Genomic DNA, 15,256 nt, shown 5'->3' with positions numbered 1-15,256 from the left:
TGTTTGCATCAGACCAAACATGCCCTGCCTGGGACTGAATCCAGGTTTCTTATTCCTCTGCATTCAGCTTTGGCAGCCTCAGGGCAACACTTGCACTGAATTGCAATTTAGCAGTTCATGGGTCTGAAGTGCTTCTTTCTCCCTTGCTTTGCACAGAGAATGCTCTGCAGGATGTGCATGAGAGCCAGCATATCAAGCCAAGCTCAGAGCTTGTGGAATCTTTACCCATCTATCTGTTCCTAGGAACAATGAAGGAGCAGAAATTCCATTCTGTGGTATGATGTTAATAATCTTCTGCCCTCGTCTGACTCCTTCTGACCATCCATTATCTTCTTAGCACCACAATTCCTATTTCAGCCATTTTCCCTGCATTTTTTCTCTTTCCATGCCTCTTGTCAGCCATTCTCACAGGCCAGTGATGATGTTTCTGTCACAGGCTTCTTCACAGAACCACTCTCTGATCCAGACTCCTGAGGTGCCCAGGCTATCTCCCGTGCCAGGCCACAGTCCTCACATCTCCACCACACATCCATCCTGCCTAGGCAACACTGCTGGCTCAGTGCACTCCTCCCTGCCGTCCCCTCCTGCCTGACCCTTGCCCAGTCCATTCCCCACCTGCTTCTCCTCCTCAAATGCGCCAGAGTGAGTCCACAGACACGACTGGGTCACACGTGTTCTTTACACCAGGTGCTCACATGTGCAAAGCCAGGCACATGCAGGACAGCTTTCAGCCTTGGGTAATGAAGCTGCAGTGTGGTGACAGTCACTGCTCAGGGGCAGAGTGTGACTGACTCAGAGTGTGGCTGAGTTTTGGGTCCTAGGGAAATGAGGTTGGCTGGAGCTCTTGCAGAGCTGCAGGTCACAGAGACAGGTCCCCTACGACTGTAGATGTATCAGTTGGCCATCCTCCTCTCTCGCAGGATTGAGGCCATCTATCTTCAATGAGGAAGGTTCACTCAAAAGACTGATGAAATAATGAACTCAGTTAACCTCTTTGAAATTTTACCACTAAGTTTTGGCACCTGTCTCTTTCCAAAATCCAGGAGCAAGGTTCCAAATGTCCCACCATACCTATGTGTCTGAGACCAAGGCTCAAAATACCTCAGAGGCTTTGTCCCCTGTGCTGCTCACCAATCTTGACCTACAGCCCCTCTGTGGATGGCAATCCACAGGGAAAAGGCATGAACTGTCTTTTCCTGCAGAATGGCTGTTCTTGCTCTCCCAGCAGAAGCACCAGCAGAGGTACTCTTCCTTGCATTCTGTTGCCAGCCAGACCTTCCCAGTGGCCTGTCACAGGCAGCTGATATTTCCTCTCCAGTCTCCATGAGTTTTGTCCATCAAAGCAGCAGCCAGTGCTGCTTTATGAAGTGTTGTAAAACTACCGTGCTACCCTGAGTGTGCTCAGCGTGGCTGCCTCATTTATCACTGCTCAGCCTTCACACTGGGCCATCATCCATCACTGCCTCCTCAGAGCTGAGAGTCCAACCTGGTCCACAGTGCTGCCGTAGCCTGGAGTCGTGTGAACACTCATCAGCAGGTCCCTTTGTCCTCGGGCTTTTTTTTTTCCAGGAAATGTGACTTTTTCTTATATTTAGTTCCCAACCAAGACTCCAGAATAAAAAACCCAACTTCAAAATTCAATTGACTGTGCCTAATGGAGGGGATTTTAATGTGTAGCCTTTGACCCTTATCTATTATTGAAGGAAATAAAGACTTTTTTTGTTCCATATTAGAAGTTAATGGCAAAAGAAAAATTTGGAGGTTTTAATTTTTTGATTCCAATAGTGACCTCCATGTCCATTGTGAAACCGTGAATAATCACTGCTTGAGAAAGGCATTTCTATGAGCAATCTAGAAAGTGGACAAAGGGACCTTTGAGACATTTGCAGAAAAGAAGTTCAAGAATATGTATGTGTCTGGTTTTCATCTTCTGCCATAGAAAGACAATTATCCTTTTATTAATTATATCAATAATTTGCATTGCACTTACGTCCTTAACTCTCACACATTTATTCTATTCTAATGATACTAATAAAAAAGCCTGTAAAATATCAGCCAATGTGCAACCTGTAAATTCAGAGCCTTGTCCTACTCTTAGTGCTATCAAAGGTTAAAGATTACCATTATTTTCATCAGGTCTGTGTAGTGAGGTGGGTGTATTGCACTGCATAAGGTGAAAATGAGACTGTAGGGTTTCTGGGCTCTAACACCCTTGTTCTTTAGTGCTTTCCTGCTTCTGGGTACACACTTCCCTAAGGCATGAGGAGTTAACAAACATGACTTAGGCATCTTATTACTGTCTCTTTGGGACTTAGCCTGCTGTGCTGGCATTGGGCAGGGCGATTGTCCTCCCGGAGAAACCAAAGCATGCAGCAGTGAGCTACATATACTCTGCTTTACACTCTTTTTTTGGACGTGAGTCTTCATAAAAGTGACCTTCCAGGAGATAAACACAGCTGTGCAGGTAGGTGGGGACAGGCCATACATTAACTGTGGCTTCCTCTGTTCCAGGACTGATATGAACATTGTGCAAGTCACATTCATGGTTGTCTGTGATGTCCTAGCAGAGAAAGATGGGTTTAGACACCCAGATCCTTGTTATCTTTTTAATAAGGTGGTGAAAACATAGACAGTTTTTAGGCATAGAATAAACAGCATTTAGATTTTAGATGTACTGTTCTTCCAATGCAGCTCAGCTTTCCATCCAATCAGTAATTTAGAAACAAAGTCACAGCAAGGTGAGTTTGGAGGGCATGGCTATGGAGAGAATGTGCTTGTCCCCATGGATGGGTGACCTTCTTCTGGGGCTGCACCTCCCTGAGCAGCAGTGCAGCTTAGCAGGGCCAGGTGTGCAGCCTGAAGCATCTGCAGCACCTTCTTCTAAGATTGTTTTCAGATAAGGGGCCATCTTCTGGACGTGATTTGGATATCCACTGTGCCTCTGCTTTGCTGCTTCTGCAGAGCCCAGTAGGTGGTTCAGGTCCTCATGGCCACATTTATGGGTTGGACTCACTTCATATCCCTCTTGGGCAAAGCTTCCCTTTTTGTTCTTTTCCAGAAGGCACCCTACTCACACGTAGAGCTAAACCATTCTGTTGCTCAGACCTGACTGTGATATGAGGAGATGGCCAGGGGGTTGTTTCAAGATAATTGAAATATTGCTCCCTATAAAAACACTGTCATAAACACAAAAATAAGCAAGATGTATTGCCTGACATTAGCTCCTACCTGGGATTTAATCACACAGGATGTATCTACTCTTGAAGCCCCTCTAAAGTTTGAGCACAGCTCAGAAACTTCTGTGGCTGCTGTTAGCACTTGTGGGGTGTGAAGAGGGTGGCTGGGCTGTGCTCCCTGATGTCAGAATGGGAAATGGAGGTTTGTGAAGATACACCATGAAGTGGAAGGAGGATCAGAGACTGCTGAATATTTTTACTCAGCTGGTGTGGAGAACAGCACAAAACAAATTCATAGAAGAGGGGACAACAACAAACCCCTGGAAAGTATTGCAAGGTCATAGGTATTCAAAAGCCATTGGAAGCAATGGCGGTTCTTCCACTGACTTCGAAGCACATCTGACCAGGAACCTGAAGATGTGATAATACTTAAGATAATACTTAAGAAATAAAGTTTAATTTGAGGCAAGGAAGCACAGATGTAGTAGTTTTTCACTTGTGTGGGGGCCTACAGTCTCTACTCAGCACTGGTCGTGTCAGGATGCTGAGAGGTGGCTAAATGTCAGGAGCCATCCCCCATGCCCAGCTGCCCAGGAGAGGATGTGAAACAACAGAAGGGGGGCAGAGTGACAGAGCAGGTACGATATGTTGATCCAAAAAATAAAAAGTAAATGGGATATGCATCATAAATGGCAATGTTTTCTAAATTTGTAATTTTAAAAATATGTTAAGTGAATGGGCTGGTTTTTTTGGTTGTTGCCCTTTGTTAGTTTTTAATTCTAATGAAATATGTGTTTCTCTCTCCTGAGCTATTCTGCTAGACTCTGCAGGGGACATTCTCCCACAGCTAAGGGAAAATTTTTCTTGATTGTTCCCTCATTTTTACCATAACATTTTAAACAGTAAAAATAGTATTTCTTGGAACTGGAGGCAGTAGAGCCCCAGTTCCAAGTTCCCAGTTCCAAGAGCCCCTTGTACACTTCCACATCTTGGCAGCCTTCCTCCCATCTCATGGGAGCTGCAGCAGAGATAACTCCTCCTCCCATTTCTCACTTCCAAACATAACTGAAGGGGCCACCAAAGCGACATGTACAAGGAATATTGAACTTGTACGGCTTTTCCCACATTGCCTGGGTTGAACAAGCCCATACAACCAGATGAAATATGATCCAAACATACAAGAAACTATTCTCTAACCCTCAAACAGAGTCTCCAAGCTGTGAAAGAGATGTGACAAGACCCGTAATGATTCACACTAGAGTGACCAGGGGTCTGTAGAATGAGCATTACAGTGTTGTTTTGGTCCCTGGCAAATAACCTGAGCTAACAAACAGCTGAATCAAATTCTGCATGCTGGTAGGCTTCATGGAGGCCACAATGGTGATTTTCAGACTCGGACTTGCATCTTTGTGCTTGTGTTTGTGGTTTGGACAATCATTTTTTAAAGGCTTTACTGGCATTTTTGTTATTTCTTCAGTTTTCAGAGAGTGGAAAACACTTGTCATGATTTTGACTCTGTAGTAGCACCCATCACTGGGTATTCAGCTTACTTCTGGGCAGGGATTTTTTGTCATGTCTGCAAAGTATTTTTGGCATCTAACTTAGATTTGCAAACATGTCTCGAAGGAACACCTCAGCTACAGACAGGTCCTGAACAAACAGGCACAACACACACATACTCTCATGCTCTTTTTGACCATCACATGCAACCACTACTGTAATGCCCCCTGAAGGTTTTTTCCCTTCAAAAGGAGATTTTCACCATTCATCTAAGTCGTGTTGCTCTGTGAAGAAGCAGAGAAGCCTTGCTGATGCATGCAGCAACACAGAAGCAAGAGCCTTCATTCTCTGCCTCAGTTCCAAAAAGGAAGATGTAGTTTTGGGGACCACCAGTGATAGAAAAAAACTCCATTTTGAAGGGAGAAGGAGTTTCACTGATGTGAGGTTGATTATACTGCTGGAAGGGATTTGATGAAGTAAGAGACAGAGGGTGTCCATAGGACAAGTGAGATGGAAAATCATGGCAGGCACACTTCAGTCTGTTTTATCTTGGTACAGAATATCTCATCTGTCAAAAGAGACCAAGTGGAAGTTTGGTGAAAATCTCTTGAGAAGAATGGACAATTTGTGCAATTGCTGAGTTTTTTCAGTTGGTGCTGAAGATTGGATCTAAATATTTATTCTCCACTGAGAACAATTAGTCTCCTGACATCTACTGAAATTTCTGAATTTATCTCCTCCTCTTTCCTGATTACCACATTCCTTTCTTCCCAGCCTGTTCTTTATGGTGAGCTTAACCTACTGCTTCTTTTTATGTGCCTGTGACCAAGACAGCAGCCTCCTCATCTGTGTGGGGGTTTTGTTGGTTTCTTTTTGTGTTTGCTTTTTTGTTTTTTTCTAGCCCTGCATCTGGACAATGTGAAAAATTTGGAAAAGACTCTATCAACCCTTCTAGTTCTATCTTTTGGGGGAGATAATTGGAAAACTTCAGATTCAAAACTTTTCTCTCACACTTCTGGATGAAAAGCTATTAGAAGACTTGTTCCATTTACTGAGAGACTGATTTAGCTGAAGAGGAGAAAAGAGAGACAACAAGGGAAGATGGAGATGGAAAAAATTACAGACACTCTGGAGAAGAGAAGAAAAAGTAAGAAGAGCATCCAAGGAAGGACTGAGGTTGAAAAACTGGAGGGAAAAGTTAGAAGACACAGGGTAAAGGGGCAATGACTGCCTAAAATCTAATGGATCGATCTGGTCTCCTGGGACAGGAACACCAAACCCACACAGGGTTCTAATTAGTTTCCATACTCTGGGACAGAAGTAGAGTTAAAAGGCTCTGACCTTGTCTATACAAGCTGCAAGAGGTGTCAGAAAAACAATGATTCATTGTCAGATTCAGTGATTCAAAAGTGGGAGTAGAGAGGCTCCACACAGCTCATGCTGTGCAGCTCCATGGCTTCTGGAGAGTTCATACTCCAAAGAGTCACAGCCTGCATCCATGAGAGAAGGCAACAGCTGAGGCAGAGCTGTACAGAGACAGAGCACCTGTGGCTTCACCTGGGCACATGCATTTGGGGTAGGCATTTAGGGATCCTTTATAGCACCTGGTAAGCATTTCTGGTGGGATATTTGTATTTTTTTTTAACTTTGAAGGTTTCTGCTGTAAGTTAAATGAATCCTTCTGTGTAGGTACATGTTTCCCCCCACTGACCACAAAGGGAAACCAGCTCTTATGTAGACTCGTCTTAAAATAGTGCATTCCCTGTATGTCTGTAATAGGTGCAGTGGCAGGTAACACACTGAGTAGAGTTTATGTAGCCACAGTACAACTACATAAAAAATAAAAGTTGGCTAAGTTTCTTTTGTTTCCTATAGGGGAGAAAGAATATTTTGAACGGCTGATGATCAACATTTATACAGCCATGAATTTATTCTTTCATGATTAAGTATTCCTCACAAACTGCAAGAGTTGAAGTTCAAGGGTCTGACAAGCCTGAGGGATTCCAGAAGTCCAGGAAATACAACTTGTACTTTGGAGTATGCTGCCTTCCCATTGCACTTCACTGGCATGAGGCCCATATTTTCGGATAATCTTTTTCATCTCAAAGCACTCAGCTTTAGGCTATCTTCCCAAAATATAAGACAAAAACTGAGCTGTTTGGAGAGAAACCTTGAGCCTGTTTGCTCATCCACATCCCCAGCGGTAGCTCAGCAGTGATTATATGCACCAGGTACACAGGGGCATAGGACAGGAGAGTCTTTGAGACCACTCTCCAAAGGTGGAAGATGAAGATCTAACAGCAAAAGGGCATGAAGTCAGATTTGTGACATTCACATTTTGAGCAGGAAACTTCACAGGTCTGTTACTAATGCAGATCAGCCTATAACAACTACAAACCCAAGCTTTGGATGTTGTAAGTGTTAGGTCACTATACCTACCAAAACAAACAGTCAGAAGAAATTCACAGGCTTTACTTGCATTTGAAATACAAAAAAAAAATAATGCAGTGCCATTACATATGTTTGTCAAGTACTGGCTTGGATATCCCTGATGTCATTTTTGTTAAGCAGTGGTTGTTTTGCTTCTCTATAAAATAATCTGCTAAAAACTAGAAGATTTGCATGCAAATATAAGGAGTCCAACAGATGGCTCAGTTTCCAGGAAATGATTTCTCATACAGTTGCCACAGTGCCGTTGTGTATGGCTGTAACTATCCATCATACATACTAGATATGTTTATATATAAATTTATATAAATATATTAAAAAGTATACCTGTGTATATATATATATATATATATATATATAAAATATATATATCAGTTCATGTCCAGACATGCAGACACAAACACCTAACCTAATATGTTCTGGACACTCTACTGTGTTCAAAAGGAGTGTTAAAGCCCTCAAAAATGTAATGAAAATAAGAAAATTATTTTGTCAGTTCAGAGTGCTCCTTTTCTTAGTCTACTTCCAGGACTGGCAAGTTAAATGAACATTCACATACCTTGGTGAGGTCTGCTTTACACAAGCTGAACAAACATTTGAGATAATCATTTCATGTTCATGTGTGATAAACACTTGAGGAACATGTATTTGCCAGCATCAAAGAAGGAACCAAGCTACGCAGTTCTGCAACAGGAAATGCCTTCTGTGTGTTGAGGGACTCTACCTGTGAGCTCGTAGGCTTTATTGGCTTTAGTATCTTCAGCTCTCTGGTATTCTCTCTAAAATAATAGGGAAAAATCTGCTTCTTTTCTGTTGGCTTCCTGTAGAACTTGGCTTAAAAGTCGAAGATCTTTGCCAGTGAATCTAATAGACCTTTAGTTCTCTCTCTTCCATCAGAGAATGCACTTACTAGATGTCTCATTCAGCACCACTGCAAGACCCTCCAAATCTGCCAAGAAGGGGACAAGAAACCAGCACTGAAACCAGCGTACCCACAGCCTCAAGTACTCGTGCTGCGGATCAATATGGTTTGATGATACCATCCACATTAATGTGATTTAAACCTGAAAAGAAGTACATCAGCTGCAGGAAATTGTTCAAATGCTTCATATAAACAACAAATACGATACAGTTTCTTACCAAACAAGATGACAGACTTTCCCCTTGGACATTCTCAAAGAGCAGTCTGACAAACTCTAAAACTTTCATTTTGTAGAGGACTTGAAATACATAAAAGTGAGAAGTTTGGAGAAAGGAGAAGATGGCAATAAAAAAGGACTGAGAAATAGAGTGGATTCTGAGGTTGAAGGATGGCATTTCTAACAATTTTGTATTTTAACAACATCTAAAGAATTAATATCCAACTGCACTTTTGCATTTCCTTGTCCTCATCACTCTCAAGCACTTCTCCATCCTTTAAATACTTCTGTCCTACCATGTCACCAGCAATTTGAAATGTGGTCTCACTATGAAAGCAAAAGGTTGTTTTAAATTGTTTGGTTTTGCATATTCCCACTTTTGTTGTTATTATTTATGTCCAGCTACTTCTTTGAAAAAGCCTCCTCAGTGAAAGGTCAAATCAAGGAGGAGAAACAGAGCAACACACTGTCTTCTTAGAAGATGAGCACAAGAATCTCTTATAAACCAACCCTGTTAGGAACAAATGGGACTGAAGAAGATCTAAAAGCAAAACTCTACAATAGGTATCTGCCATGGAAAGTGAAAATAAAGGTCACAGAAACAAGTAGCTTTGGTTTGGTCCTGTGGCACTGGTTTTACTGGCAAGATAAGCTATTGTCTTGATAGCTTGTGATGGAAAACAGATGAAACTGGATGAACCACATGGAAATGTGGCAGGGCAGGTCAGAGCTACATGGAATGACTTAGGGTTGAAGGGACCTTAAAGATCATCTAATTCCAGCTCCCCTGACCATGGGTAGGTTCTCAGGGTCCCTTCCAGTCTGGCCCTGAGTTTCACTGATCATCCACTTCCAGGGACAGGACATCCACAACTTCTCTGGACAGCCTGTTCCGGTGTCTCACATACCCTCTGAGTTTCTTCCTAACAAATGATCTAAATCTCTCCACTTCCAGTTTAAACCCATTCCTCTTTGTGCTATCAATATTGGTCCTTGTAAATAGTCTCTCCTTTTTTAAAAAGCCCCTTTAAAAACCATTGCTGATAGGCTACAAAATTTGTACAATTATAAATTTGAGAGGAGTTGATTGAACAGACAAGAGATAAAGAAAAACACAACAAAACCCCCTGTGGTTTAGGCTTTATTTTGTAAAAACTGAAATGAAACACAGACATAGCTTATGTTTCTGGAACCCTTTGAATTATGGATCACTGGACTCCAGAAGTAAACCAAATGAGCCAAAAACTATTACAAGTTACTCAAACTCAGAATCATTCTGTAATCAAGTTAACTGAAGGGATTCACAGCTATCTCACAGGCTTGCTCCTGGGTGTGCTTGTCCAATGTAAGCACATTCTTTGGACAATCCTTCACATGGTGTGTGCCTTGCGGCTCAGTATTGGCTTTGATTCACATTTTGGTATTTGCCACAGGAAATAATTACTTGGGCTAGGCTGGGGAATATTACAGTCACTCACAAATCGTCAGCCCTGCTCAGCTACCAACGACGTGTTCTCCTTGGAAATAGCAACTCCTTCCCATTCCAGCGGGATTTCATCCTCACCTCCCCACGTCTCCCAAACTAACTCACCTCTCCATGCCTTACTTAGGGATCGACGGTGCGTGGCACCTCCTACCCTCAGATGGATGGAAACGGCGAGCACGGCGGCGAGTGAGGGCCTCATCACAAAGGCGATGATGGCTGGTCCCTCAAAGAGATGAGGGAGCTCTTTTCAGCCGATGTGGGCGCAGCCGCCCCCAGGCAGCGGCAGTGTGACACCTTGTCCCCTGGCAGGCAGCCGTGCCGTAAGTCACCCAGCCCCAGGGGAGAAGGCACGGCTCAATCGGTGCCGGCGCTGCTGCCTTCGCTCTCCTTCATCCCCCACAGCGATCCCTGCCGTTCCCCTCACCAAGGGTGCCCCGGCTGATGCTCACCCTAACCCTTCCTTCTCCCCATCCCGTTCCCCGGGGGTGTGACAGCGCTGCAGGGCGCGGGGGGAGCAGGTACCACCGGGCGATTCTCTCCGTCCGGAGCACTTGCCGCTGCCGCCGGGGAGCCTGTCCCGCCAGGAGCCCCGCGGGGCCGGGGCCGCCCCCTCAGCAATGCCGGCTCCGGGCGGGGGCCGCCCGCAGCCCCGGGAGCGGCTCCCCCCGCGCCCCCCGAGCCGCCTGCAGCGCCTACCCCGCCGGAGGATCTCTTTCCCCCTCTCTCGGAACCCTTTTCGTTCAGCGGCGGTCGTTTCGAGATAGCAAATATACGAGGAGAATTCCCTCTATTAAAAAAAACAAAACAAAACAAAACAAACCCCAAAAAGCAAAAAAAGAGGGGGGCGCAAAAAGACGGGGAGGGGAGCTAGTTTAAAGCGCTGGGATTAAAGGTCTTTGCTAGTTTCAAGCGCTCATAAAACGTCCTGAAGGATGCTATTTTGCTGCAGTCTAGGTTATTTCAGCCCACAGTTGCACAACAAACCATTTAAACATTTCAGCACAAAACAGATTCCATTGTCGAGCTGCACATTAAAAAGTGTTATTCGCTTTGAAGTTTTTGTCTAATGGCTCTAAACTGAAAGAAAATGTTTTCCTATTACTTAATTCAATCATAGCGAAGAGGCTTGGTAAAAAGCCCACGGATTTTGCCCAAAGTGTGACAGAGTTCTCTTTGTGTTTGCTTATCCTCTGCTGTCACACACTTTAATTCGCCTCTCTTTATCTGGCATTCAAAACTTTCTTCAATGACATTCAATAAGGTCCAGCGGCTGGAAAAAAAAACTGGTTATTTTTTTGGATATTCTTTCCCAGTAGCTTTGGGCTTGGTGTGCATTCAGAAGCTGTTAACCCTTTGCCTCCCTGCGGCTCGGAGCCCCGGGGTTCAGCCCCTGGGCAGCGGGAATCCCTCGGAATAAGGCTGAATCCACCACCCCCCGGTGGCGAGCCACTTCCCAGCTGGGAAAAATGCCCCTTCCCGGGACCCGGCTCCGGGTATTTTAAATGTTTTAAAATACCTTTTCCGTAAAAACAGAAAAGAAAAATCCAAACCCTATTAACGCTTTCAGGGACAGGACACTTGGGAATACTTTCTGTATCATTGCTGGACTGAGTTTTTATTAACATTCGTTTTTGTTAGCTCTGTGATTTCCGCCGTTCATTTGTGCACATCAGTGCACATTTTTAGGCTCAGGCATCAGCAATCTCTCGGCAAAACTCCCATGGATTACTATAAGAAACGTGACCACAGGCAAAACAACTTCTGCACAGCCCAGAGACACGGATACACCGCTTTCAAGGCTTTTTCTTCCTTTCCCTTCTTTCCCCCCACCCCTTTTAAAAAAGTCCGTTTGGTTTCGAGGAGGGGAGGTTACTGTAGGCAGCAATCTCCCCACGTTTTGACAGGGATCGGCGGGTGCGCCTGTCTTTTTATTGCCCGTATAGTAAACGGGAAAATCGGGGTAGAATACGCATCCTCACGAATTTATTTTTTTCTTATTTGTTGGCATTTCTTATTCACCTACGAAAGCAGCGAGCTCAAGGAGCGCGGCGCGGGGAGCCGCTGCACGGGGCAGCGCCGGTGCGCGTTTCAGCTCCGACCAACGCGCGCTCGCTTTGGGCACCGCTGTGAACTCAGCGAATCCCTGTGCTGAGACACCCAGACACCGCCGCGGTGTTTAGGTTGAATCTCGGAAAAATGAGCCCTTTCCCTGTGGTGCCCACAGCCCCGGGGATTTCCCGGCGCGCTTGTGCTCGGCGATGTGGGGTCGGGCTAGCGCGGTTTGGCGGTGGCCGAGGCCGGGGCCGCCGCACGTGTTTGCCGCGGTGCGATGGCAGGTGTTTCCTCTGGGAGTGGGCACGGGGACCAGGTGTAAAGACACGCGGAATGTGCCGAGCGCCTCTTCTCCCTCCGCGGGTGCCGCCGGCACGGAGCGGTAGCTGCGTGTCGGGTTTTCTGTACCCGCAGCAGCGCAGCCGAGATGCTGGTGGCTCTCCGCACCCGTTAAGCCGTGCCCGGGCAACCACGGCCACGCAGAGGCCGGCCGGATGTCCTTGCCGGTGGGGCACCGGCTGGCACGTCTCTGCGGCCGGGGGTTTCTCCCGACGGCGGCGACAGCGACAAGTGGCAGGTCCCGGACCCAGGCTGGGAACAAAGACGCAGGGATGGGGAAGGCGGCAGACGAGGCAGTGGGGACGAGACATCCCGGAGGAGAGGGAAGAGAGAGAGGCCGTAGGCACCGGGGGGCCGACCTGGTGCCACAGGTGGGAAAGGCACCGGGGGGCTGGCAGGGGAAGCTGGCGTCGGCGGAGACCGCGGCTGCAGCCGGCAAAATAAACAAGTGGGAGCGGGCTGAAAGCTGGGCTGAAAGCGAAGGAGAGCGATAAAGAGAAAGAAAAGAATATTAAATCGCGAGAGAATGAGAAAATAACCCCGCCAAAGAGAGAGGAGGGGAGAGGCCGCCTGCTACGGCGTGGGTGGGGTCGACAAGAATAGAGTACATTATGCAGTTCATTTAGTTAACAAGGGAAATAATGAGGGAGCGTGCGGCGTGAATGCCAAGAGAAGAGCCACAGAAAGCCCATTGAGCGCCCGGCGCCGCCATCACATGGCGCGGGCGCTATTTAAAGCGGGCGGCGGGCGCCGTTCAGCACCACTCGGGCTGGCCAGCGGCGCCGGGCGGGCGCTGCGCGGGGCGCTGCGCGGGGGCTGCGCGGGGCGATGCCGCGCTCCTTCCTGGTGGACTCGCTGGTGCTGCGGGAGGCGGGCGAGAAGAAGGGGGAGGGCAGCCCTCCGCCACCGCTCTTCCCCTACGCCGTGCACCCCTCGCACCCGCTGCCCGGGCTGCCGACCGGCGCCTGCCACGCTCGCAAAGCCGGGCTGCTCTGCGTCTGCCCGCTCTGTGTCACCGCCTCCCAGCTGCACCCGCCGCCGCCCGCTATCCCCCTCATCAAGGCTTCCTTCCCTCCCTTCGGCTCCCAGTACTGCCACTCGCCCCTGGCCCGCCAGCAGCACTCCGTCTCCGCAGTCAGCGTCGGGCACGCACCGGCGCTCTACCAGGGCGCCTACCCACTGCCTGACCCCCGGCAGTTCCACTGCATCTCCGTGGGTAAGGCGGGCAGCGGCGGCGAGAGGGGGGTGCGTGCGGGCAGGACGGCGGTGGGCGCCGCGGGGAGGTGATGGGGATCCCGGGAGACCCTGCCCAAAGCACCTGGGAAGCGGGGGGTGCCTGCCCTGCGCACGGAGGCTGGAGGGGGTATCCCGGCACCTTTCCCTGTCTGTGCCCCGGACGATGGGCTGGAGAAGACTCTGCTGCCCGCCGAGCCTCCGAGCCAGGCTGCGCGTACTGGGAGAGGCGGCCGCGGTACCCTCGTGGGCTCGGACTCCAGCCTGGCAGCCGCTTGCTGGGTCCCAGGCCCCCCGGGGACGCGGAAGGGCTGCGGCCCCGCAGGGTGGGTGGCGAGGAGGGCTCAGCGGGGACTGGCGAGTGCCCGGCGTTGCGGGCCCGGCAGGTCCTGACGGTGTGCTCCTCTTCATTCCCAGACAGCACGTCCAGCCAGCTGCCCAGTAGCAAGCGGATGCGCACCGCATTCACCAGCACGCAGCTCCTGGAGCTGGAGAGGGAGTTCGCCTCCAATATGTACCTCTCCCGACTGCGGCGAATCGAGATCGCCACCTACCTGAACCTCTCCGAGAAGCAGGTGAAGATCTGGTTCCAGAACCGACGGGTCAAGCACAAGAAAGAAGGCAAAAGTAGCTCACACCGGGGCGGGGGGGGCGGCCACAGCTGCAAATGCTCGTCCCTTTCCACCACTAAGTGCTCGGAGGACGACGAGGACTTGCGCATGTCTCCGTCCTCCTCGGGGAAGGACGACAGAGGTCTCGCAGTCACCCCCTAACCACCCGCGCACCCACCCCGGCTCCGCACTGTGAACTCCCACTCCGAACTGTGGCGAAAGCAGGGGACGGAGTCCTGCCTGCCCCGGTGCTGACATGCAGCCGAAGGATTTTATACTATTTTGTATAATTTGTGTAATTTTCGAAGGACTTTCTCGCCTTTCTAGACCCCCGGCCCATGAGGACGGGTGTCCCGGCACTCTGCTGTAAATAAACTCCTCCCTAGGACCCCAGGCGTCCCCCCTCTAGTGCTCCCTCACTTGTCTCCCCGCAGGCTCAGCCCCGAGCCCGGGAAGCTCCTCGCAGACCTCCCCGCGCACCGAGAAGGGCGCGGAGTGCGCGGATGCTGCGCGGCGACGAGCGGTGCTCCCGCCTGGAGGGATGCTGTCCCGGGCTCCCTCCGGTAACCTGGCGGTGCCCAAAAGCGGGCTGACGGACGGGGTGGGTTGAAGGCTGGGTTATTATATTTTCCTTTTTTTTTTTTTTTTTTTTTTTTCTTCCTTTAGAAAATTGTTTTGTTTTGACTTCGTCGCTGCCGGGGGCACAGCTGGGGTTGTACCATTCCGTCCCACTCCCTCCCCGTGGGAGATATTTATTTATTTATTTATGTGCAGAAAAACGATGATGGCAATGATAATAATGATTATGCTAACAATAAAAGCTCGTTGGTGGTGTATTTCCTCCTCTTCGAGTAGAAAGCAGCCACTCGGTGTCCGCGGGCGTGCGCTGGGAGCACCGTCGCTCTCCATCCCTCTCTCCGCCGCAGCCCGGCACAGGAACCTGCCCGCCCCGGCGAGCGCAGATGACGGGGAGTCTTCCTTTCTCCGTGTCGAGCTGAAGGTACGGGGTGCAGGGGACACCCTCCTTCTGTCCCGGGGGCTCTCTCCGTCCTCCCCCGCGAAGGTAGAGATGGGGCCGGGGTGAGGCTGGGCTGAACACCTTTCACAGCCATCCCAGCCGCAAGTCCGCCTACGGCTGTAGGTCAATTAAAAACACCTGTCTGTCGGCGGCACTCGGGAGGAAGGACTGTCCCAGCCTCCCGCTAACCCTCCGGGGCCGGGGCCGGGGCCGGGACCGGCCCTGCTGGGGCTTCCCCCATCACGACCACCGGG

At 48.9% G+C, this 15,256-nt stretch overlaps 1 protein-coding gene across 1 annotated transcript; it reads left to right on the top strand.

The window, feature by feature from the left end:
• Positions 1–12,968: 12,968 nt before the first annotated feature.
• On the top strand, positions 12,969–14,314 carry GSX1 (GS homeobox 1). The gene is made up of 2 exons (XM_015619072.2): positions 12,969–13,356; positions 13,791–14,314. Exons 1-2 carry the CDS (start codon positions 12,969–12,971, stop codon positions 14,144–14,146), a joined length of 744 nt encoding a protein of 247 aa, XP_015474558.1. The 3' UTR covers positions 14,147–14,314.
• The last annotated feature ends 942 nt before the right edge of the window (positions 14,315–15,256 follow it).

This window comes from Parus major, chromosome 1 (assembly GCF_001522545.3).
Source record: "Parus major isolate Abel chromosome 1, Parus_major1.1, whole genome shotgun sequence".
In the NCBI taxonomy this organism is placed as follows: Eukaryota; Metazoa; Chordata; class Aves; order Passeriformes; family Paridae; genus Parus; species Parus major.
The sequence above is the reverse complement of the archived record's forward strand: the minus strand, read 5'-3'. Positions and strand labels throughout refer to the sequence as shown.

Excerpts from the sequence above, each read along its gene's own strand:
- GSX1 (XM_015619072.2), top strand. The coding sequence starts at position 12,969 with ATGCCGCGCTCCTTCCTGGTGGACTCGCTGGTGCTGCGGGAGGCGGGC. Across the intron at positions 13,357-13,790 it reads GTTCCACTGCATCTCCGTGG|ACAGCACGTCCAGCCAGCTG; the intron begins GTAAGGCGGGCA and ends CTTCATTCCCAG.